General features: G+C 47.1%; 2 protein-coding genes across 4 annotated transcripts in view; one reads left to right on the top strand and one right to left on the bottom strand.

Annotated features, from left to right (window-relative positions):
* Gucy2g (guanylate cyclase 2G) overlaps nucleotides 1–9,445 on the top strand; it is a 43,786-nt gene extending 34,341 nt beyond the window's left edge. For 2 of the 3 annotated variants that reach the window (XM_039097457.2, XM_039097497.2), the window contains exons 6-10: nucleotides 587–779; nucleotides 2,599–2,773; nucleotides 3,623–3,721; nucleotides 5,776–5,867; nucleotides 6,523–9,445. In XM_039097457.2, coding sequence (XP_038953385.1) covers nucleotides 587–779; nucleotides 2,599–2,773; nucleotides 3,623–3,721; nucleotides 5,776–5,867; nucleotides 6,523–6,627 — 664 coding nt within the window. In that variant the 3' untranslated portion in view covers nucleotides 6,628–9,445. The remainder of the gene's footprint in view (nucleotides 1–586; nucleotides 780–2,598; nucleotides 2,774–3,622; nucleotides 3,722–5,775; nucleotides 5,868–6,522) is intronic. The other variant, NM_139042.2, reaches the window with a different exon arrangement.
* On the bottom strand, nucleotides 9,265–24,312 carry Tectb (tectorin beta). The gene is made up of 10 exons (NM_001106200.1): nucleotides 24,108–24,312; nucleotides 23,157–23,347; nucleotides 21,483–21,625; nucleotides 21,307–21,379; nucleotides 15,678–15,781; nucleotides 15,469–15,552; nucleotides 14,089–14,251; nucleotides 13,027–13,099; nucleotides 11,731–11,763; nucleotides 9,265–10,944 (listed from the first exon to the last, which is right to left on the bottom strand). Exons 1-10 carry the CDS (start codon nucleotides 24,181–24,183, stop codon nucleotides 10,895–10,897), a joined length of 990 nt encoding a protein of 329 aa, NP_001099670.1. The 5' UTR covers nucleotides 24,184–24,312; the 3' UTR covers nucleotides 9,265–10,894.
* Nucleotides 24,313–24,553: the final 241 nt, after the last annotated feature.

Genomic DNA, 24,553 nt, shown 5'->3' with positions numbered 1-24,553 from the left:
GGCAAACCTCTGTCTCTAAAAGTATTTATGTTCAGATTTGTAACGGTAGCAAGTTCACAGTTTTGAAACAGCCATGAAAATGATTTTCATGGTCAGGGCTTATCACAACTCAAGGAACCATATTAAAGCATTGTGGTGTGCGGAAGGTTGAGAGCCGCTGCTCCAGAGCATAGGGGATTGAATGCACCCACAGTGAGAGAACAGTTGGTTAAAGTAAACATATTGCTTTGTGGAATGTTGCACTCATTTTCACACTGCACACCAAGTCTTTACCACGAAACTATACACGCTCTAGAAAGGAATAAGATGTTTGCAGTGAGAGACTATTTTTAACGAAGCCATTAATGTGTGACCTGTCCCCGATCTCCACCCTCTCCTGCAGTTTATAGTAACCACTTGAAAATCTCTCTAGAGGAAATGCCAAAGTGAATAAATGCTTGTCACGAAGCCCCTCTATATGGCAAACTTAATAAGTAAACCTAGCCCACCAAAGCCTGAGGGCCTGCAGAAGGATCGACTCAGCCAGGAGCCTTGGAAGCAGAAATAACTCTCAGCTGGTTAAGATCTACCCTTTCTCCGATTTCAGCTTCGTTGGAGAACAGCTAATAGCTGGAAAGTCCGTAGAACCAGAACATTTTGAGTCTGTCACCATCTTTTTCTCTGACATCGTGGGATTCACAAAACTATGTTCTCTCAGCTCCCCCTTGCAAGTGGTGAAGCTCCTCAATGACCTGTACAGCTTGTTTGATCACACAATACAGACCCATGACGTATACAAGGTGAGCTGAGATTCTCTGGACCGTGATGTAGACAACTTATCCACTGTCTCCAGACCGACTGAGGATTGACCACATCATGGTTCCTCTCAATGCATGGCAGAACCCTGATATGTTAGTTCTCTCTGTCTTCTTGGGAAGGGCCTTGATTAGTCACCAATGTAAATGCTTATCCAGAGTCACTGTGTGGCAGCTGCAGATGACTCAGTCACTAAAGCTTGCAAGCTGGAAGACTTGAATCTGATCCCACATAGAAATAAGCAGGGCCTTGTGGTCATAATTCTCAGCCCCATGGAGGCAGAATTAGGTAGATTACTGGGATTCTATGGCCAGCCATCTTAATTGGTGAGTTCCAGGCCAGTGAGAGACTCTGCCTCAAAAAAACCAAGGTGGACAGTGACTAAAGGAGGACAACTGAGGTTTCCTCTGGCCTCCATGCACACTGTATTGCTGTGGATATCTTTTCCCCACCCATTATTTTAATCTCACCAAAAACATGTTGGAAAGGAGGTGTTGGACAGTACTGAGTGTGTGTCTTTCAGATCCTGGGAAGCTCAAAGCTGTTACCTTTAGATCCTTTGGGATCTCATTTTTGTTGGTATGATTCAGGCTAAGGGGGAGATGGCAAGTATGGCCTGTTATTTACAAAGGCGTGTCTATACATGCTCCCCCAGAGTGAGTAGAACATAGAGGAGGACAGCAAAAATGGTGATGATGTGACTTTGTGTGTGCAGTGGTGATGTTGCTGCCTGGAGGGTTGTTAGACCTCTTTGTGGAGAGGGTCAGACCATGGTTAGGGGAATATTGGGTGTACTGTGTGCCTCAACATACCTGCTAGGCAGCTTTAACTGTTCCCAACTGTACACAACTTATGACTCTGCCTCTACTTCTACCTATGTCCTGGGACTGACAAGGTTTGGAGGACAGTGTGGCCATGTCCCTGAGTGACAGACACTTGGAGGGCATCTCCTAGTATTCTCCACAAATGACAGCTATTCAAGGGTGAAAGGATGGCATAATGTGCCTTTAAGAGCTCATCTCTACTCCTGTTCTGCCTAGGACAGTGTCTCCTGGAATTTTTCTTCTGGCACTCTCTTCCCAGGGGCACTTGGCATGGGTGGATATCCATCTGCTTTGTATTTATGAAGTTGGTTCTCAGGAGAGGAAAAGTGGTCTTGAAGCCAAGTTAGACTTGTTGAGTAATTGACTTTTATAATTTTTGGGTCAGCAGACGGTAAGTGTTCCCATCGGCAGTATTCCCTAATATAGAGTCTTCCTAATATAGAGTCTTTCTATAGGCTTCTAGGCATCAGTTACTTCTACGCCAGTAAAGACTCTGGTTTTATTAAGAGAACTGGTATAGAGGAACACAGATTAGTGATACAAATGTCTATATGTATGTGAGTGAATTAATTGAATGGTGTGCGTCTTTGTGTGGCATGAAGACATTTTGGGTTGGCTACTATGGATTCCACTTGAGAGATCCATGCAATCCTTCAGGACTTACCCAACTTGTACGTGGCTGCTTGTCTAACTGGTTCTGACTCCGAACTAGGGAAATATAGTACCAGGGTTATCAGGACTTAGAGGTGCAAGCAATGGCTGTGGGGAGCAAGAATGCTTGTGGAGGAACCTGAACAAGAACAGACATGTGAAGAAATGCTGGATTTGGGTGGAGTGGAGATCAGTGAGTGACAAGCTTTGGGGTTTGAGGCCTCAAGAGAGGGACTGAGAATGGGGGTCTTCTTGTGCAACCCTATCTCCTCCTTTGTTTATGCCTCCCTCATGGAAACCTAAGGATGCTGTGTTGTATTGTTTCCAGGTGGAAACCATTGGTGATGCCTATATGGTGGCCAGTGGGCTTCCTATCCGAAATGGAGCTCAACACGCGGATGAGATTGCCACCATGTCTTTGCATTTACTCAGTGTCACCACCAACTTCCAGATTGGGCACATGCCTGAGGAGAGACTCAAGCTCCGGATAGGCCTCCACACAGGTAGACAGAACTGGTGGCCAAGACAGAGGGTCCCTGCCTGGCCACAGGTAGCTCCGGGCTTGAGCCCTCTGTCTGAGGCTTTCGGGCACACAATCATTAAATGGTCACAGTGCCAAGGTACCGCAGAATGCATCAATATTTCCGGTCTGCTGAGCTGCATGCTGCAAATAAGGATGCATAGAATGTCTGGGCTGTTTTAGAACAAGAGGCAGGAAGAGTGCGGGAGTCATGATGGGCTACATTTTCTTCATTTGTCTCTTTTGGTGTTCCTTTGCTATACTCTTTTTTTTTTTTTTTTAGTGGTCAAACTCATGTGTTTATGACTTGCAGATGAGTGAACCCTACTTGGTTTAGTATTCTTTTATTACCTTTTTGGGAAAAAAGCCTTGAGGGAGTCTTGCAACATAGCTGGAGTTGGCCTCCAATTTGCAATCTTCCTGCCTCAGCCTCCCTGTAGGTGCAGGCTCATGTCTTGATACCCCTTTGGGAAAATGATTCATGGTTTCCTTTGGCATGAGGTCCCCACTCCCATGGTCCTACTATCCAATGGAAAGCAAATCTGTTCTCCAGCCAGAAGTGATCCCCCAAGTTTGTGCCACTGTGGGCTTTGATACATCTGCAGTTCATAAGGAATGTGGTTAAGGTTTGACTTGATTTCTACAGGAAGTGTGTGGGACCCAAAGATACTTTGCAGGCACTGGATGATCCATAGTGCTAGGCGCCGCTCCAACGGGCGGGCACTTAAAAAAATACTTGTCAGATGAACTTTCTCTATGGACTTGATGGCCTGTGTGGAACCCAGCCGTGAGGAAAACAGGCAGTTAGACCCTTCCATTCTTCCCTCCTTAGGTCCTGTGGTGGCTGGTGTGGTGGGAATCACCATGCCCAGGTACTGTCTGTTTGGAGACACTGTGAACATGGCCTCCAGAATGGAAAGCAGCAGTTTGCGTGGGTATCGTTTGCCGCACTCTGCGAGCACAGTATCCCTGTCCCCTAGCCCTGTCTTTGATCAGTGGGTATTTTTAGAAGGCTCATTTGCATTTTGTCTCGTTTTCCATCTGGAAGATAAGATCACTATTCCCAGGAGTCAACTTGAGCACCAGTTCTGTAGACAGTGATGTTTCCTCCTGTGCACACAATGGAGCTGCTGCTGCTTCTCCTTCCTTCTCCTTCTCCTTCTCCTTCTCCTTCTCCTTCTCCTTCTCCTTCTCCTTCTCCTTCTCCTTCTCCTTCTCCTTCTCCTTCTCCTCCTCCTCCTCCTCCTCCTTCTCCTCCTCCTCTTCCTTCTTCCTCTTCCTCTTCCTCTTCCTCTTTGTCTTCCTCTTCTTCTTCTTCTTCTTCTTCTTCTCTTCCTCCTCCTCCTCCTCTTCTTCTTCCTCTTCCTCTTCCTCTTCCTCTTCCTCTTCCTCTTCTTCTTCTTCTTCTTCTTCTTCTTCTTCTTCTTCTTCTTCTTCTTCTTCTTCTTCTTCTTCTTCTTCTTCTTCTTCTTCCTCTCTCTCTCTCTCTCTCTCTCTCTCTCTCTCTCTCTCTCTCTCTCTCTCTCTCTCTCCCTCTCTCTCTCGTATGTATTTTTCTCTATAGCTCTCCACCTTATTCTCCATCTTGATTTTTGAGTCAAGGTCTCCCTGAAGCTGAAGTTCCCTGACTGACTGGGCTGGGTGACCTGTGAGCTCTCAGAATTCACCTGTCTCCACTTCCCAAGGCTGAAGTTATAGATATGCACCCACACCCAGCTTTTATGTGGGTGCCGGGGATCAAAACTTGGGTCGTTATGCCTTCAAAGCTAGCATTTTATATAGCAGGACTTTCTCCCTGTTCTTAACAAACCTACCCATAATGAAAGCATATAAACACAACACACACATTAGAGAATATTGGCTTCTTTTCTGTAGTAAACATGTAAATATTAGGTTTTGGGGGCCATATAGTCTCAGTTGCAACTACTTAATTCTGATGTTGTAGTTCAAGGGTAGTTTTAGAAACATGTAAATGCCAGATCCAGTTCCACACAAATAGTGGGCAGACTAGCCTGTGAGTAGTGGTGGTTCCATCTCTGATGTAGAGTATATTGTGTGTGTGTGTGTGTGTGTGTGTGTGTGTGCGTGCACACACACTATCTCTGAATTAAAACATGGAAAAAATATTCCTCAGTGGTTTAAGTTTCAGAGAACTTGAGTTGCTATCATTTTGAACGTACTGATTGCTCCCAATGTATAAGCACACACACAGCTACCTCATTGACAAAGTTAATTAGCCAACTTTAAAACACACATGTCAACCTATCCTATCAGCGTGTAAGGAAAGGTTTTCAGTAAATCAGGAAGCTGGCTGCATAGGCAGGCTCCAAAATTGTTCCACCTGCACCGTTGGTCATGGTAACATTTTCAGTAGTTTGTCTTCAGTTCATCCCCGGAATTGGAAGAAACCCAGTAAGCCTTAATTTATGGGGATCACCAGCTTGCAGAATGAGCTGGTTCTCCGTGTTCCTAAACCAAACACTAATTCATTAGTATCTTACCAATTTACCAATGCCTGGGGAGCTGAAGGTCCCAACCTATGTGTTCCAGACACTGGGTATAATTTGTACTTAGAATTTGTCTGTCTGTCTGTCTGCCTATCTATCTGCCTGCCTATCTATCTATCTATCTATCTATCTATCTATCTATCTATCTATCTATCTATCCATCCATCCATCCATCCATCCATCCATCCATCCATCTATCTATCTATCTATCTATCTATCTATCTATCTATCTATCTATCTATCTATCTATCTACATCTACCTAGTCATGATGTAGTTAAAACTGGTCTTGAACTACAAGTCCACCAGCTTTTGCATCCCATGGCTGGGATTATGGTACCCAGCTATGTGCTTTGTTTCATGAGAAGTTATAGAAAACAAAGAATGAAGCTATGTCAGGCCCTTCTCCAAAGAAGCCCCTGCCCACCGACTCTCTCCCAGGGACAAGATGGTGATCAGCCAATGTCTGGTTTCTGGCAGCTCTCCGGATTCATGTTTCTCAGAGCACTGCCAGAGCTCTTCTAGTAGCAGGAGGGTACCATCTTCAGAAGAGAGGCACCATTTCAGTCAAGGTAAGGCCAGGTTGACCCTTTTTCACATCCCCCAGTCTATGCCCTTGATAGACACTGGCTGTCTGGGTAGGGGTGGAAACTTTGAAAAGAGCAACTGGCAAAGGGGTTGGGTTGTAGCTCAATAGGCGAGTGCTCGCCTAGCAATTACGAGGGTCTAGGTTCATTTCCTGGGACTGCCAAAGATGGGGGCCTTGAGAAGGAATTGAGGGAGAAGAGAGTGGCATCACCGTGCAGGAGCACAGTGCCCTCTGGATAGCAGCACTGCAAAACCGTCTTGGGATGATTACCCGCCCCTCTCCAGCCTCACTGGTCCACACATACAGAAAGAGGTGCGGTGGCAATGCTGAACACTCAGTCTCTTATGTACACTTGAGTGTGAGGTGCTTTTCTTTGTCCCCAAGTCGCACTAAAACACCAGATTTTATTAGATTTTTAAAATTTTGTGGGGAGGGGGCCACGAACTTTATTCTTTGTAGGCCTTTCCACCGAAGAGCATGGCTGGCTGATGGCCCGTGGAGTCCTCAGGATTTCGTATATCAAGTCCTTTATCTGTAAAAGAGATGGGTCTGGCTGCCTATCTAAGCAAGCCAGACCCAGCCGAGCTTCCCTGTCAGCTGTTCTCTTGCTCACCAGACACCTCCTTCCCTTCCCACAGGGCAAGGGAGAACAGACGACCTTCTGGCTGACAGGCAAAGATGGCTTCGCTGTCCCGCTCCCCGAGTTTACTGAGGAAGAAGCCAAAGTTCCAGAGATATTGTGAGGTTCTTTCAAGATGTTTGTGGAGCCCCACTAATGTTTGTGGGTACCCTCTTGGTGGGGAGGGGAGATACATCTGACATTCCTCTTCCTCTGAGCAGTTGTAGTACTCGGCAATGAATCGATGTCCCACTAGATGGTGCTGTTTGGTGTCCCATTCTGTTCCAAACTTTGCTCCCAGACCCCCAGCTAGTGTGCTGTTGGAAGAGGAGGCCAGAGGGAACTCATTTCCAGTCATGGCCAGTCACAGAGGCTTTTAGCCTCACAACTAATGGATTTGCCTAAAACCGATTTCCTCCTGGGAGAATATGGCCTGGTCAACAGTCCGCCGTACCTTACTTATTCCTTGTTACACTTCTTTCTCTGCACCTTATAAGTCCCCAGCCTAGATGGCTGCTTGTGAATGCACAGAGCATTTGTACAACATGCTGGCCCCGAGACCTTATGATCTCTTGAAATACCAAGGAATGAGGAGGTGGGACCCAGTGAGGCCAGTTAGATTTTCTTTGTGGCTGGCGTGCACTGTGGAGATGTTCTTGCGTATACTGTATTGAGAAACAAACTACCTTTTGTTTTATTGGGGAGCTTCCACTTCAATATTTACAAAAAAAGCTTGGTACAGTTCTGGCCATTCTTCACAACCAAGGACAGCCTTCCCGGTATCAGCCCATCTTCAGAACCACTCTTGAGTGTTCCCTTGGTTTCTTCCCTGAGGTATTGACTAATTTCTCTGACCTTCGGATACTTCCTCTCCTTGGCATCGTTCTGGTGAGAGGCTCTGCTTGCCTGCAAAGTCTTCAGTGTTAAGGGATGACATCTTAGATGGCCCGCTAGGAGGAGGGAAGGCAGAAAGCATTTACATACAGAGTTTTTCCCCCTCCAGCATGGAGACACTGGGTCCAGTCCACCTTCTTGTACCTCCTACCTTCCTCCCTTGTTGAGCATCATGGCTTCTTGTCCTAAACACTTTGCTCCATCATGAAACAAAACAAACCATAATCACGTAGGCAGCTCTTAGACCAGCCCCTTTACATCCATTTGTCCATCTGTCTGTTCGTCCACCTGTCCATCCATCTACTCACCCACCCATCCATCTATCTCTCTAACCCCCATTTACCTACGAATCCATTCAACTATCTATCCACCCATGTGCCAGTCCGTTTGTCTACCCATTCACCATCCATCTGAGGATTTTATGACCTTAAGGCGCATGTATTTCTGCTGTGCTAACGACACACTGGACGTGTGAGAGCTTGAAACTTTCATCTCTATCTTGCGGTTTAGTTGGACAGAGACATTTGAAAAAGCAATGACACAACATTAAGGACTAGCAGAGCTGCCAACAGAAATGAAACAACCAAAAATCTAATGTTGTGACAGTAAAAGGGCGTTAGGAAATTCTATTGGGCTCCAGAGTTGGGGTTGAACAAGGTAATTGTTTATGATTGTTCCATCTTTGTATTCGTATCGATGAGGTACATTTGCTTCTAGCCCATCTGTTTGCTTAAATTATATTAAATAATAGACTTTGTTAAATCTGGCCTCATTTAATATTATAACATAAACATTTGATATCCAGACCTGTACATGCCCACAAAACACAGTAAAAATACACTCAGACACTCGCACGCACACTTCAACTGTATTCCTACACACACACACTCACACACACATTCACACATGCACACTCACACACACACTCACATACACACTCACACACACTTATACACACACACTCTCTCACACACACATTCACACACACACTCTCTCACACACACTCACATACATACATTCACACACACTCACACTCATACACACTCACACACATACTCATACACACTCACTCACACACACTCACACACACACTCACACACACACTCACACACACTCAGACTCACACACATACTCATACACACTCACACATACACACACACTCTCACACACACACTCACACACACTCACACACACACTCACACACTCACACACATACTCATACACACTCACATACACACATACTCACATACACACACTCATGCACACACACTCACACACACACACTCACACACACACTCACACATACACACTGGATATATTTACACATGGGGGAAGAGGAGAAGAGAGGGAGGAGGGGGAGAGAAACGGAAAGGGAATGGGTATTATAGGTAGGAGCAGTTTCTTCCGATCTGTATCTATGTTGTGTGTGTGTGTGTGTGTGTACTAAGGATACCTAAGGGATTATGTATGTTTCTTTTCTCTGGATATAAGCTTTATGTTTAGTACAAGTTAAAATTTACCATAGACATTACATGGAGGTTGCTTTCTCTTAATCCCTACCAGAACCCTAAGGTAGAAAGGGTTACTAAACCCTGTGTGGGCCTATCAGTTAAACTGAACACATCTAATCACTGGCAAGAGAGTGGGGTTCCACAAGCAGGGCTTGCCTGCCCCAGGTGATTCTACCCCTCCAATGTTAGCCATGCTAGATGGCTACTTCCTTTGTCTCTTTGTAAACCCCTGTGCTGGAGTGTTTGAAGTAAGTGATTGGAAGTTTGTGGAATGTGGAGTCTAGGAAGTCTCCACACCTTTGGAAGAACTCTGGGGCTGTCGTCTATCATAACATATGAACGCCGTACACTGTAGTCACAGGTTACTTATTCCAGACATTTTATTTAGTCCATAGCACCGGGTTGAGATACAAGCTCATAAATCATGATGATGGTTTTAACATTGTTTTACTCTGACAGCCAAACACCTATGTACTTGGCTTTATGTATGCTTCCTAAGAGTTCCTGACTAGGATCAATAAAGCATGTTTTCTGTAATTCTTGGCTACAACTAACTCCTACTTTACATCAGGAAGTGATCCCAAACTGATTGGAGCACCAGCTAGGTACCAAGTTTAGACTGCGTGGAACCACCGTACTCTACCCTGTGGCTAAACAAACACAATTTCTGAGTTTATTTATGCAAGTTGTAAGAAGATCAGCCAACTGTAGATATCAAGACCTCTCAAGGGTGTTAAATACAGAGGGACCAACTGACATGTGATTTCAAATGCCAAGTATGCAAGTGACAAAGAAAAAGAGACTTAGCACAAGGTCTCTCCTGTCATACCTCAGCTAATGCTCTCACAGGACTGGTATGTTCAGTTTGCTTCTCGGCCAAAGTGACCCACTGACACTGGTGCGCTCTGGGTCACAGGGATGGCTAGTTCTGAGTGTGCACTGCCATGTGATGTCACTGACCGAATGTGCATGACATTTCTGACGAGTGGTTGGTTCAGTCCCCACAATCACACGTGAGCGAGTTGGAAGTAGAAACAGGCTTGGATGTTTTCAGTGAAGGTGAAATGCTGTCCACCATCCTGACGGGAAGACTTCCAAGAGCACACACGAGGCTAGGGAGTGCACAGGGCACCACACGTGTGGGGAAGATCTGTTCTCACATCTCAGAGAACCTGGACTCGGCCAGAGTCTTTCCACTCTCATGCAAATACATTTCACGCAGGCAATGCCACACTCTTACGCGAAATGAAGGAGGGTTTTACTTTGTTCATTGTCTGTTTCCTATTTATTTGTGACTAAAAAAATATGATCACTCATAAGGACAAGGCATTTACACCAACCTAATGATTATATCGATTTAAGAAACCCTATAATAAAAGCAGACTAGTACTAGCAGCTGGCTCTCAAGAACCTGCTTCTCATCCATTACAGAAGTTTGAGCAAATGTATTGTGTTTAACTTGGATTTCCACATTGTGGTTTGAAGACTGGGACCTCCTGCCTAGGGGGTCCATGCTGATCCTTAGAATGCAGTGACAGAGTGCCTGCTGGATAAAAGCTGGCTATTCCCGTGGATTCTGTATTTGACATTGATTTTTGTGGTGATGGTCTGTCCCTGTCTCCAAATGCTAAGCTGCGTGTGATGGGAGTGTCTTTTATAAGGAAGGTAGCTTTCAAGTGCTGCTCTAATTTGAGCGGAGGAGAGGAGGCTCCTGCCCAGCTTCTTGGAGAAGATTATCAGGATCTAACTGCCACAGGAAGTATGACTCCAAGGCAGTGGATCACCAAATTCACACACACACACACACACACACACACACACACACACACACACACACACACATCATGGGACACATATTTGGCAAAGGGCAGCTCCTGGCTCCCCAGCAATGCAGTCTTCTGTCTGTTCTTTCTGGCAGCACAATAAACAAATCTGTCACAGTTCAGGGTGGCCGTGGAGAGAGCTGCTGCAGCTGCCAGCTACCTCCTACAACACGGCCCAGGTCCCCAGCATCAGGACGAGGTGGAGAAGAACATCTGTAAAACAGTGGGCCAGAGAGGGCACTGAGAAACAGCTGTCTGAGGCGAAGAGGAACCGAGCCAGGCGTAATGCAATGAGGCTGTTGTAAAACTTCCAAATTGTATACATTTGTTCATTCCCTGGGGCTTGCACGGTCCACTCCTGCCAGGACAGAGGCCCTAACAAGTAAGCATGCATTGTGGACCTTTGGCAAACAGACATCTGACTCCTCCCCTCAGAAGCTCCCCTGGCTGCCTGCTCTGTCACTTCCCCCAGCCCTCGCCCATGACCTTGTCTTGTTCGCTGTGTTGTTTAGTGATGAACTATAATTAATTCACAGAGTACCACGTTTGCTAGGGACACTCATAGCCCAGTTTCCCAGAGGAGAGCTAAGCGTGGCAGGCCGAGGCTCTTCCTTATCGATGTTACTCCATTAATGAACAGCCGAGTCATAGCCAGGCCTCAAATATTTGCTTAGCGAGCAGATGATCTGATCAGAAATCATATTCTCCAAATTCAGGAATTTAGGAAGGCCACACGGTGTTGGCTCTGTTCAGAGGGTGACATGAGGTCTGATCGTTCTTCATCCATTTGAAACAGGTCCTCCCTCTCAGGTCGAAGGCCGGCTGTTGTGAGACCTCTTCACCTCTGCCCCCAACCCCTGCCCCTACTCATGTGTGCTCATTGATGTGTATTTTTAATGACAGATTTCGATGGGGCCAGAGTAAATATCTCTAACACACACACCCACTTCACAAAAGCATTGCCCCAGGACACTTCTCAGAAGTGCCTCTTTCCCTTACCTGAGAAGTCACAGAGACCGGAAAACCCTCTGCCTGGAGTGAGCAAAGAGAGGGAGAGAGAGAGAGAAAGAGAGAGAGAGAGAGAGAAAGAGTGCTGGTTGAAGAAAGGCACAAAGGAAGCATCAGATTTGTGGCTGAGCCACAAACTTGACCACATCCGACCCCCTTTAGATCATAAGCCGCTGCCTTTCAGAGGAATCACCTCCTGGATTTACAAGGACCTCCCCTAGGGCATCATCTCCTTGGCTCTCTAAAGCAGGGGCTGTTAAATGTTTTGGAGAACACTAAATAATTTTAGTACCTAGCATTTTTTTCCTTTATGCTTTTGGGCAAGGTCTCACTATGTATCCCAGACAGGCCACAAATTCACTATCCTCCTGCCTCAGCCTCCTGAGTGCTGGGTTACAGGTGTGTGTGGTACCACACCAAGCATGGCCTTAGTGTACACTCACTGAAGTATGACTACACCTGCAGGCAGTGATGTCTGAAGGAATATGTCTCTGTCTCTGTGTTCTAATGAAACTTTATAGACACCAAGATTTTTAACTTCATTGAATTTTCATGCACCGTGTCTTCCGCTTTCTTTTTAGTTTTTAGAATCACAGGAAAGCATACAGAACGTGAGCTAGTTTGCAGGACACGCAAAATCAAGAGACGGCTTTCGGACTTAGCCCTGGTCTGTGACTGGCAGTTGCGCTTTGAGGTACAGCGCCAAAGCTCACCCACCACTCGCAGCATCCCCCAGGCCGCACTGACATTTTCCAAGCGTCTGTAGAACCTGTGCGATTATCATTTTGTTGTTTTGTTGCTTTTTATTGTGGGCACACGTCTGCATCTCCCTGCCCACTGGATCCCTCAACATTCCCCTTTCCCTCTGTGCGAACCACTTTTCTCCTGACTAGAAGGTGGAAGTCTGGTGACAGGGTCTCTGTGAGTCTTGTTCATTTATGGGACTCAGTGCTTGGCCAGGCCTGGGGCAGTGAAGGCTTGCTGACGTCCCTAGGACACTTGCATTCCTGCCCTGTTGTTCACTACATGATCAGTTTGGAAGCTCAGCTCAGCGTGTTCTAATTCCTCAGGTGCTTTTGGGTTTGGCCTCATGAGACGTTCAGGGGAGTCCACAAACCTCATGTCCTTGCGTCCACACGATCAGACCCCTGCCACTCGCCACTGGAGGAGCCCGTGAGTGCTGTGTCCACAGGCACGCCTGGTTTGACAATTCAATCAAAATGCTCAAACCTGCCGTGCCTGTGGACACAGCCCAGAGAACACATGACTATTGGGCAATCAGCTTACTCCGTAGGGACAGCTCCACAACCAGGACACCCCCTGTCTGGTCACGTAGCATGCGTTTCCGTTTGTCACAGTTCTGAAGACCGGGAGGAGAAATGAGAAAAAACAAAATGAACTTCAAGGAGTCAAAGTCCCCAGTCATTACATAGCAACTGATACCTAGAGTACACACCACGCCCACACATGCATGCGCTCACGCACGCACACATGCACATGTGCACACAGGCCTAGAATTCATTGGCTGTCCAGGCTAGGGAATCCTGGGGGAATAGTTCATTAGAATTCCAGTGGATGAATGGGCACTGTACCTTTCTATAAGCTTTTACTCTTAACGCAGAAATACACGAGGATGCTCGAAAAGTAAGTTCTGCTTCATTTTCTTCTGTTAAAACTGAAACTCCAGTGACCATTCTTAGATCAAGCGCTAACTGGTCCTCCCTGTCCCCGCCCTGCACTCTGGTTCTCTCCTCTCTTCCTCCCTGTGTTCATAAGCATCTGTTTTCCAGCTATGTGAGTTTATGGAAGGAGAAAATAAACCTCCTTTTGTAGTTCCTCCAGGCCACGTGGGCTGGCAGGCTCTTTAGAAGTGCAAACCTCGGAGGTATCCAGTCCCTGAGGAGGTGTTCAAAGCTCAGCAAACCCCAGAACCACAGGGTGTTGGCTCTCCCCTCTGTGTCGTCCGCTGTGACCCGGACACCCAGCATTTCTCTGAAGATAGTCCCATCCAGACTGCAGTCACCTGTCTTTACAGTTCTGCCTACATCTTGGATTCCTTTACCCTTCTGACTTTTCAAAGCATTTCCATGCCTACTATCATCTCCATTTTCATCCTACACAGTTCTCTGACAAGGGACTGGTGACCCTTATTCAACGAGGATGAAATTGGCACCAGTGGGATAAATGACGCAGACCAGGCTGCTAAGTTTTGGTAGCAAGGTGGACAGGTCTAGACCTTCTGCCTCCGCACCCTGGACCCACAATTCCCAGGTCAAATCCAGCTCCTCCACTATCAGCCTCCCCCCGGGGGGGGGTTTAATGTCTTCCTTTTGGAGCCAGGACTCTCACCACTGGGCAGGAGAGCTTCTCACTGTCGCAGATGAACGTCTCACAGTGTAACCAAACCTTGGATAGTTTGGGGATGTTCTGGAACCGGAAGGCATTGAATTGGAAAGTGGCCCTGTGGTCCTTGCCATTCTCGTGCACGAGGACGGTTTCATCAGTGGAGCAACTGGGATACACAGGGGAAGGGAGAAGGAAACGTTACACTAGAGAAGGCCGAAAAGGCTCTAAGGTGAAACCTCACACAGTGCTCATTCTGCTAGATGTAAGCAGCTATCTGTCCTTTCAGAGAACTCTGATCTCTAAGTGTGAGGTCGGCCACAGAGCCGAGAAAGTGGACATAGTCATTCCGTCCTAAAATAGAGGGGAGTGGCTTACGAGAACCCACGAATCTGCTAAGTTGAAGCCCTCTCCCACAGAAGCAAATTCTGCAAGAGATAAAGCCCTCTTCATGACTGGCATCTGGAAGACCCCAGGGTAGCACAAGGGAAGGACCTCCATGGTGGGTGGGAATCCTGTTTTCAAATGTTGCCATGAACACCTAAACTTGAGCCACACCCACCAGTTATCTCTGTGTATATTATTAGGTTTTGCCTGAACTTGGAGAAAGGAATTTATGTCCCATCAATCACACATATAATAACTTTTGTAAAAAAAAACACAGTCATATTTTTTCATACATAATCTAGTCAATGACTGGAAAGAGATATCTAAATGTATGTTTGCTGAGACAGAAGGAAGACCTTAGAAATGTCATCTCAGAATTCTCTCTCAGAAGTCATGAGGGAGAAACAAAGGTTGCGCCTTCCTTTCTGGGTAAAGGGTCAGAGTTATTTCTGTTTGTTGTGGCCTCGGCAGAGATGGGGCTGTGAGAATTTTCCAACTTACGAGGATCTAGCGGGATTGTTTGGTCAATGAACCTGAGATCCTCACCTAAACTCAGGACACGAAACCTTAAAATAGCTCTTGGCTGCCAGAGTGCCCTAGGCCTGGTGTCAGTCGGTGGAAAATACCGTAAGAGGAGCTCTCTGATGGGGGGAAGGGAGGGCAAATAATGGGCAAGCATACATGCCTTGGCACAAGCTGTGGCACCTGCCTCTCGGTGACAGCTACCCCTGGTTGCTTGGATGGTGGCAGCCTGCTGGGTGGGCAGCCTACATCGGCAACCCCAGTGCCCCTTGAGGGAGTGCGCTGTTGCAGGTGTGCTCATGTGTTCAGAAAATACCTGGCAATGTATCTACTGCAGTGACTATAGATGCTTGCAAACTGGAGTTCCACCAAAAAGATCCAGTCTGACCAAAAGGTTTCCTCCTAAGCCACAGTGAAAGACACCCGGACACACTGGGTGCACCGCTCGGCCTTGACTCCGCCAAGAGTGGCACTTACCCCTTATTGATCAGCTGCCATTGCAAGGGGTACATGAAGTCAGCCGAGGGGGTGGCCCAACAGCTATTCAAGACTACTTTAAACCTGGGGATAAAACATGGTATCACTGAGAGCCACTCTTGTGTTCAGAGACATCTCAAAACCGAAGTCTGTTGGCTGTTTTTTTTTTTTTTCCTTAAAAAATAGACACGCAGAGAAATGGAACTCACCGAACACTTAGTCCCTTGGCTTCTACTCCTGCAAACAGATCCGAACCGATTTCAGATGTTTCCAGGACGAAGGGAGCTTCTTTCTTGGTGGAAAACTTGGCATTCTTGGGAAGGAAATGGGGGCATTAGGTCTCGTGACCTCTCAGAGCGAGACATCGGGTCTGGTGGGAGCAGACACACTGAGATGGGATAGAGAAGGAACCAACCCAAGGAATGAATGCCATTCATTCCTTGAACGAGACCATAGAGAAAACTCTAGAGCCAGAGAAATTGAGCTTCTGAGGATGCTGATGCCATCTTAGAAAGATTAAGGACATTTGCTGGTCACTGATGACAACGAACTTAACGGATGGGAAAATGATGGGGCCCAAGGAGGTGAAGACAGGATTCCTGTGATTTCACAAATCACTTAATGCTCTAGTCCCTCACTACCCCTGACTCCCCACCCCTGCACTTTGAGCAAATGGTCACCTGGGTTTGCGAGTTTATGACTTGATTAACGGTGTGGTTATCGATTGACGTAAGTCACCAATTTCCTGCAATGCGTCTGGGTATCGTTCTATGTATTTGGATAGTTTCTATGTCAAGATACCCTGTGCATTGAGATATGATATTTGTGAATGAAGCAAGATATTCTAGCAAGAGAGAAAGACAAAAGAAGTAAATTGCACAGCACATTAGACTAGTATGTCGTATATAATGTTAGAAACCACAAAAATAATAAAAATGGATTGGGAGCATGAGGAAGGGTAAGCTACATTTAGTGTGTGTGTGTGTGTGTGTGTGTGTGTGTGTGTGTGTGTGTGTGTGTATGAGTGTATAAAGGTACACGTTTGTCTGTGCACATGTATGTGGAGGCCAGAGGCAACCTCTGGTTTCATTTCTTCAGGAACTGTCTACTTGACTTTAAGACAGGGTCTCTCATTGGCTCAGAACTCACCAAGTGAGCTAGGCTGGCTTGCAAGTAAACCACAGGGACCTACCTCTTTCGTCCTCTCCCAGAGTGGGATTACAAGTGATGTGACGTTGCGCTTAGCGTGTTTGTTTTTAGTGAGGGTCTGGAGATTGACTTCAGAAGCTCATTTTTTGCAAGGCAAGCACTTCACTGACAGTTTTGAAAAGGGCAACCAGAAAGGCCTCATTGAGGAGGAAGCATTTGAACAAGGCTTGAGAAAGGTGAGGAAGGTGGGGAAGGCCGGGGCTGTGTAGCCACAGCAGAAAGAATGCATCCACAAGGGGAGGTCCCATGGCTGACAGGACAGCAAGGGGCCAGGTCTGGAGAAGGTTTGGGAAGGAGTAGGGTATGAGATCCCAGGGCTGTGATTAAGGAGAGCAGGCCCTGTTGAGTGTCTCAAAGGCTCACTAGTGCTCAGGACTGGCAGGATCTACTCCCTGGCCCGGGGACTAAATCTAACATCTTGAGATAATGTTCGGGGAGTTATTAGGAGTAACAGCTGTGATTGGCTTCCTCAAAGGCTGCACCTTCTCCACTCTGTCAGTCTCCTTTCAGTTCACTTGAATAAGACCCTAGTCTACTCTCTGGTGTTAGCCATGACAGAGGCACTGGCCCGAAGGGCTAAGATCCCAGGATAACCCAGGCACCCCTTGACTTGAGACCCAGGAGAAGGGACTTAGTCTTTGGGACTCAGTTTCTTCATTCCTATGAGACGGGAGTAGAACAGAAACAAAGAACACAGGGTAGGTCTTGGCCTCCCATGGGTCCAGCACACGAGGCTTTGTGAGGAGACTCCAAGCCCCTATCTTACTTTATTCTACTGAAGCAGGTCCAGCCAAAGCTCCCACATTCAGCCACCTAGGAGCTGTCTCCCCCTCTTTCCATCTGTCGCGACTCTGTGCTACATTAATGGTTGCCACAATTAAGCAATAATGTTCCCAGTTATAAGTGACTTACTTGCATAGCATGCAGCTAAAGTGACAGCTATTTGGTGGCTTTGAAAGTATTTTTGGTATTGCCTAAAACTTATAAGATTGCAAGGGACATTTCCACACATGGGAACTAACTTGGGATTGGCAATTTAGTTCCCAAGTCTCCGGAGAGACACTTGTGTGAAATCTTTTCCCTGGAGATCAGCTGGTAGAGTGTGATCTCTCTACTGGTAGAGCAATTGTCCAAATTTCCATCAAAGGGAAGGATAGAAATGGGACTTTCCATTTCTCATAACTACTGTAACATTTCTCCCTCCCTCCAACCCTCCATTTTTAGCTTGCTTCCCCCTCCCTTCCTGGATCTCTCTATAAAGCTCTGATTATCCCGAAACTCACATGTAGACAAGGTTGGCTTCAACATCCCAACAATCCCACTTCTTCCCCTCAAGGGAGTTTACAAATCCAAGCCACCATGTCTGGCACCCCTACTTTCTTTTTCACATAAAACTCAGAGACCTGTCCTCAGACAACTTTACCTTAGTAAGCTGGTACACACCAGGACAGTTTATCTTCCCATCCCTAAAAGCAGAGAGACCACACAAACTACTTTTATGCCCTATAGGATGGATGAATCTGTTGAGAAACCATGTTCCAGAATTCCTTACCTTGACTAAAAGGCTGTCTTAGAACTAACTAGTCACCCAAGTTAAGGGCAGGTACGCCTCACGGAGCAGAAGTTCATTGGGGAAAATTTCATAGCTGCTTTTGTTCACAGACAAGAGATAATGGCGAAAGGAAACTAGTGTCAAGTGAACAATCCTAAGGGGACACATCCCTAGAGTCTCCCAGAACCCAGATGCTCACCTGTGGCCTACCATGTCTCTTTACCATGTCTCTTACTGGCTTCTCAGAAGACTAGAATAAAGCATTTCAGTTCTGGGTTCTCCTTTGTGACAGGGGCACTGACCGCCCAGCTTGTGGTCACAGGAAAGTGGCTGGGTTGGTGGAGGAAGCAGTGAGAGAGACAATATTCCGCTTAGAGAAGATGGGAGCTCTTGGGAGAGGTGTGACCAACATCATTCCATGGAATTATTTCAGCAGACAGAACCAAAGCAAATAGAAGTTCGGGGGCAGGGTCAGATTTTACAAGATAATCTGAAGTACAAGGCCCAGCTCACCTGAAACACTGGAAGACTTGGAGTGACCGCCCCTCAGTGACAGAAGCGCGGCGGACTTCAGGTGGGAAATCAAGGGTGGTCAGCTCTGTAGTTTGCTCTGATTTAACTTGACCGTTTGCCTATGTCTGCCCCAAGCCATTTCATTTCCTTTGCATCACTGGGAAGGCTGGGCAGCACTGCTTCTGTTTTAAGACGTTGACCTAATCTCACACTGACACCAACATTCCTCTCAACACTTGTAGGGCAACAAACACTTCGAAGAACGCTCGGAGTGCCCATGTGAAATCGGGCCTGGGTCTTCACTCACCAGAACAGTTGTCTTTCTGGGGACTTACCAAGTTCACACTGACTACCCCTAAAGATGACTGCATGGAAACTTCCTAACAGTTCTGGGGTGTACACGTCAACAGAGTTCTTACTTCACGGGTGTGGAGATGGAAGTGCGGGGGGTGCCTGAACTTTCCCAAAGTTGTTTAAGTAGTAAGTGGTGAAACCCGGCTGCGTGGAGTGTCTCTCACCCACCCCCCTTTTATACCCACAAGGTCAGGCTCTGTCTGTAAACAAACAACCTTCCTTTGTCTTCGTGTGGGAGTCATAACTTTCCCTTGGGAAGATCAACTGTGGGTCCTTGGCCAAAGTGAGTGGGGAGGGGTGGACAGAAAGGACACAGTGTGCATGCAGAGTGGGAGGAGTGCATTTGGGGGCTCAGGCTCTGGGCTTCCCAGAATCTTAAGCAATTAGCAGTGTGTCGGTTCCATTGTTCTATGTAGGACATGGTCCTGTTTCTGGTAATTTGATGGAAATATATGCAAAGGGGAAGTTGTTGCCTTGGAAACACCCAAGAATGCCCTCAAAGTGGAAAAGGGAGAAAGTGGGGGGGGGGGGAATACAGGAAACTGGACGGCCCAGAGCGGGAGAGAAAACAGATAGATCCGAAGCGTCTGGACAGCAGAAGGTGTGCTCTGATGAAGTCCATGTGTCCTGGAGGGGTTTTGACAGTGGGATTTTTGGAGACACCTAACTTCATTACTAGACAATTCGGAAAGTCGTTTCTGCAGTTCAGAAGATGGGCTGCTGGTGAAGGTTGATTAACTGATTGACTGATTGATTGATTAAAGAATATGTTCCTTTTACTTCTGAGGTTACATTCATGCCCGAGACTCAACCCTGTGTGGTTGATGGTGGGGGATGAGATTTTAAAACCCTGACCTGTATCACTAAGTATTGTAAACGTTCTTAGGGTCTAATCTACAACCTTATCTCACTAGAGTAACAACTGCTAGCTTCTGGACAGAGGCTGTAGTAAAGACTGTAGTTCTTCTGTGGGAAGCTGTGTCACTATGGTTACATCATGCTGGGTTACCCACACTGCATTGATCCCTGCAGACAGGTCAAGCGGCCCTGTGGGATTTCTTGTCTCTGGGGCAGCCACTAGTGATAGGAAGCCAGGCTAGTCTGGATTTTAAGGAATCTTGAAGCGTATACATTCCTAGTGATCCTTCTTTAACAATAGATTTTAAAAAGGCAGAAATACTTGAATCCCAAATTAGACACGGCCTTTGCATGTGAAGGGCCCTAGCCCTGTACACCATGCTTTTTGCAGGCAGAATCTCAATTGGGGAATCTCTGTTTTCCCTACATGCTTCTCTGAGGCATCTGGTCTTGGGCAAACATCTCCCTTCCTTTGGTTGCAAAACAGACTAGGTTATTTTAGGATTCGTGTAGACTTATCTAGCAATTAGATGAATTCTGAGGGGTTGGGGGAGGGTGGGTAATGGCTTCCAGGCAATAGGTGAAGCAAGTTCAGTGTTAGTGAGGTTTCAGATGGGGTGCTGTTCTCTCTTGCAAAATGAAATGGGTCAGATGCTCTCCCTCTAAGGACACCTCCCGGGTTCTAATGGTCTGCACAAAGGTTTGTGTCTCTGCCTGTATCTCCCTCTAGCCAGCCGGGCCAGTATCCCCTCTGCGTGCCCATGTCCTCATTGGAAGCTACAGCTTAAAAACAAAGTGTCCTTTTTAATGGGAGAGCAGCTGGGCTAATGGCCAACGAGTGTTCAGTTTCTCTGGAGCACTTAATTCTGAGAGAGCCGACGTGTGCCTTTAACAGCTGATGTCAACACAGACAGCAGATCCAGTCAGATGGTGAGGAAATCTTACTGTAAGGCTTAAGGGAGAAAAGAACTAGATAGGCAGAGGCTAGCCCTGAGCCTTGTCTTTAGCTCTGGCCTAGTCAGGGAATTCAGTGCTTCAGACTAAATTCTTTGACAGTGAATGACAAATGAGTCTCTGGAGGGAAATGCAGTGGAAACCAGCCTCGATTAAGAGTCAAACACCAGGTGCCCTACTGTCTGCACAGTGACCTTGCCTTAATGAAATGGGAAAGTTGGCCACACCTGTGCTGTCCTCTTCAGCCTACGAAGTGAACCTTCTCTTGAAGCTACGCCAAGGCACTATGCCACCTTGGAAACCCTGGAACAGGGCTCTGCCCAAATACCAGGAGAGAGCAACTTCTGTGGAAGTGCCCTGGAAAAAGGCCACAGACGGAGAAGGCAGCCTGGACTTACAGTGTAGAAGTTGAGGGACAACTGGCTTTCAAATGTGCCCATGCTCCCGTTCTTGACATGAACAGTGGCCACTCTGAAAAGGGGAGAGAATTTTGCATAAGGACTGAAACATGTCTGATTGACAGGGACTGTAGCATCCTCACAGTAACCAGCCCTCCATCCCCAGAGAGGCTTACCTCTGGTCAAAGGCAGCCTGGTTCACCAAGTAGGTGGAGTGGTAGGTGCAGGAGAAGGAGTAGTTGACAGGCTGGTTCTTCACAATCACGGTGCTGTCATTGGACACGATGTGGCTATAGAAGTGGTAGATGGGAGGCTTGTACTAGGGGAGGAAGAAGGCATTTAGGGTGTACACTGTGGCCCATGATGGGACTCAGGATTCTGGGAAAACTGGTTGACAATGAGTTGGTAGAATAAAAGGCCAGTACAAAACTGGGCGTGGTGGTACACGCCTCATCCCGGCACTTGGGAAGTGGAGGGGTGCTCAGGGATTCCAAGCAAGTTTCAGCTACATAGTGAGTTTGGGGCCAACCTGGCCTACATAAAACCCTGTGCTGAGATATAAAACAAAGCACTCCCCACCCCTAATGAGGAGACCTAAATGTTTATCACAACAATAGAAGCCGAAGCCATTCTTTGTGAGTGAGGTGAAAATCTTTGCCGAGTTCTAGAATCCCTTCAGTGAGGTCTCTATATGCGGAGGAAAAGTCTGGATATTCACGAGTCTATGTATTCTGACCGAGGACCTGCATTGAGAATCCCCATTCCCAGCCTCAACTTTTTAAACCACTCCTTGTGCGTGCCCCATGAACGTCTTTGTCTATTTTCCACTCTAGATCGTAAGTCTGTAGTCAAAACGCCCTTTAACCATAAAGCACTAATTGTGGAACTCTTTCTCCTGGCAAGTTGGTCTCAAAGCTCACTGTTAGGACTATGAACATCTGCTTTGAAGTAAATGGTCTGGGAGCATGGGGAGGGAGACAGTTTCTACTTCACCTCACCGGGGTGCATTCACACATAGCATCCTGTTCACCTCACCCAGGACTCTCAGCTCTATGGGACGGCTCACAGACAGATTCACTTTCTTTAATGACACTTGGGAAGAAGCTGGTCCCTTAGCATTCCGGGCTCCCACCATGGGTGACCCACATGACCCTGCTTAGGAACCAATTACTCTGAGTCTGATTCCGAGGACTTTCCCCAAAGCTCTTAACTGTCACTTCCAGTCTTGGGGGAAAGATGGCTTGTTGATTTGGGATGAGAATGTCAGATGTAAAGCGAGAAAAGTGCTTCGTTCTGACAAAGACGGACGCTTTGGCACTACCCCCACGTCCCAGCAAACTGGAAGAATCAAGGTCAAGTTCAAAGAGTCACCTGGGGCCTGCGCAGACACAGGGACCTGAGTTTGGATCTCTAACACCCAGATAAAATACTGGGCACGAGGCACACGCCTGTAATCTGAGCACTGGGAGGCGGTGATGGGAGAGCCCAGGGGTTCTCTGGTCAGCCATTCTGGCCAGATCAGCAAGCTCTGGGTTCAGTAGGAGACCCATCTCAGGAGGTGTGGTGGGGAGAGAGGAGAGACTAATGTCAGTGTCAACCTCTGGTGGGTCCACCCGTGTGCGTGGCAGGAACAATGGCACACAGAGAGCCATCTAAACCAGCTGAGAGAAAGGGTTTTAGTCATTGAGCCTCCTGGGAAAGCAATGGGGCTGACTTTGGAAAGTATTTGGAGCATCGGGAATCCTCTTACGGACAGTCGGTAGCAGACATTTCACTCTGCTGTCGTCCACTCTGGTGTCACGGTTCTCCCTTCTGCTTAAACACTTCTGCCCTAGCTGGTTTGGCCTTACCTCTGACTGGGTTCCACAGTAGGACTTGTTCTTGGGTGACAGATCTGGGATGACGAATTGGTAGTAGCCACCTTCATGGACCCCATTGTAACACAGTCCCCCGAGGGCCAGCTGGTGTACTTCCCATCCGTAGGGACACTCGGGGATTTTAGTGATGATGGTCTTGGGGTAACAAAACACAAGGATGACATCTGGAAGAGGTCACATGTGCTTGAAATCAGACTCGGTCAGCGTCTCGGTGTCACACAGCATCCTCCAGCTGTGACGAGTTCTCCCAAACTTCGGTCACTGGAAATTTCTTTTTATAACTCATGATACACATACTATTATCACTATTTAGTACTTCTTTCATGGGATCCATTTTAAAAACCTGTGGCTTTATTACGGATAAAGGGACTCATGCTTGCAAGGCAAGAGCTCCACCACCAAGCCATAGCCCCAGCCCTAAAACTTTTACTTGATTTTTTAGAGACTCCAGCCCTGATAACCCAGACTGGTGCATGTACCCCGAGGAGAATGAGACTTCTTTTTTTTTTTTTTCTTTTTTCTTTTTTTCGGAGCTGGGGACCGAACCTAGGGCCTTGCACTTGCTAGGCAAGCGCTCTACCACTGAGCTAAATCCCCAGCCCCTGTGAGACTTCTTATAATTTAAAATCTTCGCTGAATTATTAGGTGCTCAGCGTTGCAAAATATTGTTTAAAGACACATAGCATGCATTGAGTGGTCAAACACTTAAAAAGGTGACATGTCACATCGAAAGGGGAGGAAACATCTTCTAATTTGCGAAAGAGTTGGCTTACTCAGCAAGTGTTTGCTCCTCATGGGGAAAGTCTGATCCGCACTGGGGGCCATCTTTACCCTTTCGTAACCAAGCCGTCATAGTGCTCGGATCACAGCAAGTTGGAGACTAGGGGTTCCCTGTCTGAGAAAGCAGGGGTGGCATCAGAGTACCTGCTTTATTCGGAGTGCATGATTTCGCCGAAGCTTCCGCAAAGAGGGCCAGCAGAACGAAGGCCCTGGCCACCATGGTTCCTCTTGAGCTGATCTCTGCCAGGTGCCCAAACCGAATGGGCCAAATGCTCACCTTCCTTCCAGGCCCCGGGCCTCAATGGTTCTGTATCGGAAATATGAAAGAAGAGTTAAAGTCAAGGTAAGAACAAATTATCATACAATCTTGTGGGGGAATTTCCAAGGGAGCTCGGTGACGCTGTCCTGAGGTTGTACCACTGGGGATGTCAGTGTCACGGGCGGCGGCTCATGTTCCTGCCTTTCTCATTCTCTCTGGACTGTAGATGCTGCTGCCTCCCGGATGCTCCCCAAATCTCTAGCCCCTGTCCTATTTCCGCCTTATATATCTAGAGGGTGTAAGAGAAACCAGCTCCCGATAAGTCACAATG

Source organism: Rattus norvegicus, chromosome 1, assembly GCF_036323735.1.
Source record: "Rattus norvegicus strain BN/NHsdMcwi chromosome 1, GRCr8, whole genome shotgun sequence".
In the NCBI taxonomy this organism is placed as follows: Eukaryota; Metazoa; Chordata; class Mammalia; order Rodentia; family Muridae; genus Rattus; species Rattus norvegicus.
This window is presented reverse-complemented; position numbering and strand designations above follow the sequence as displayed.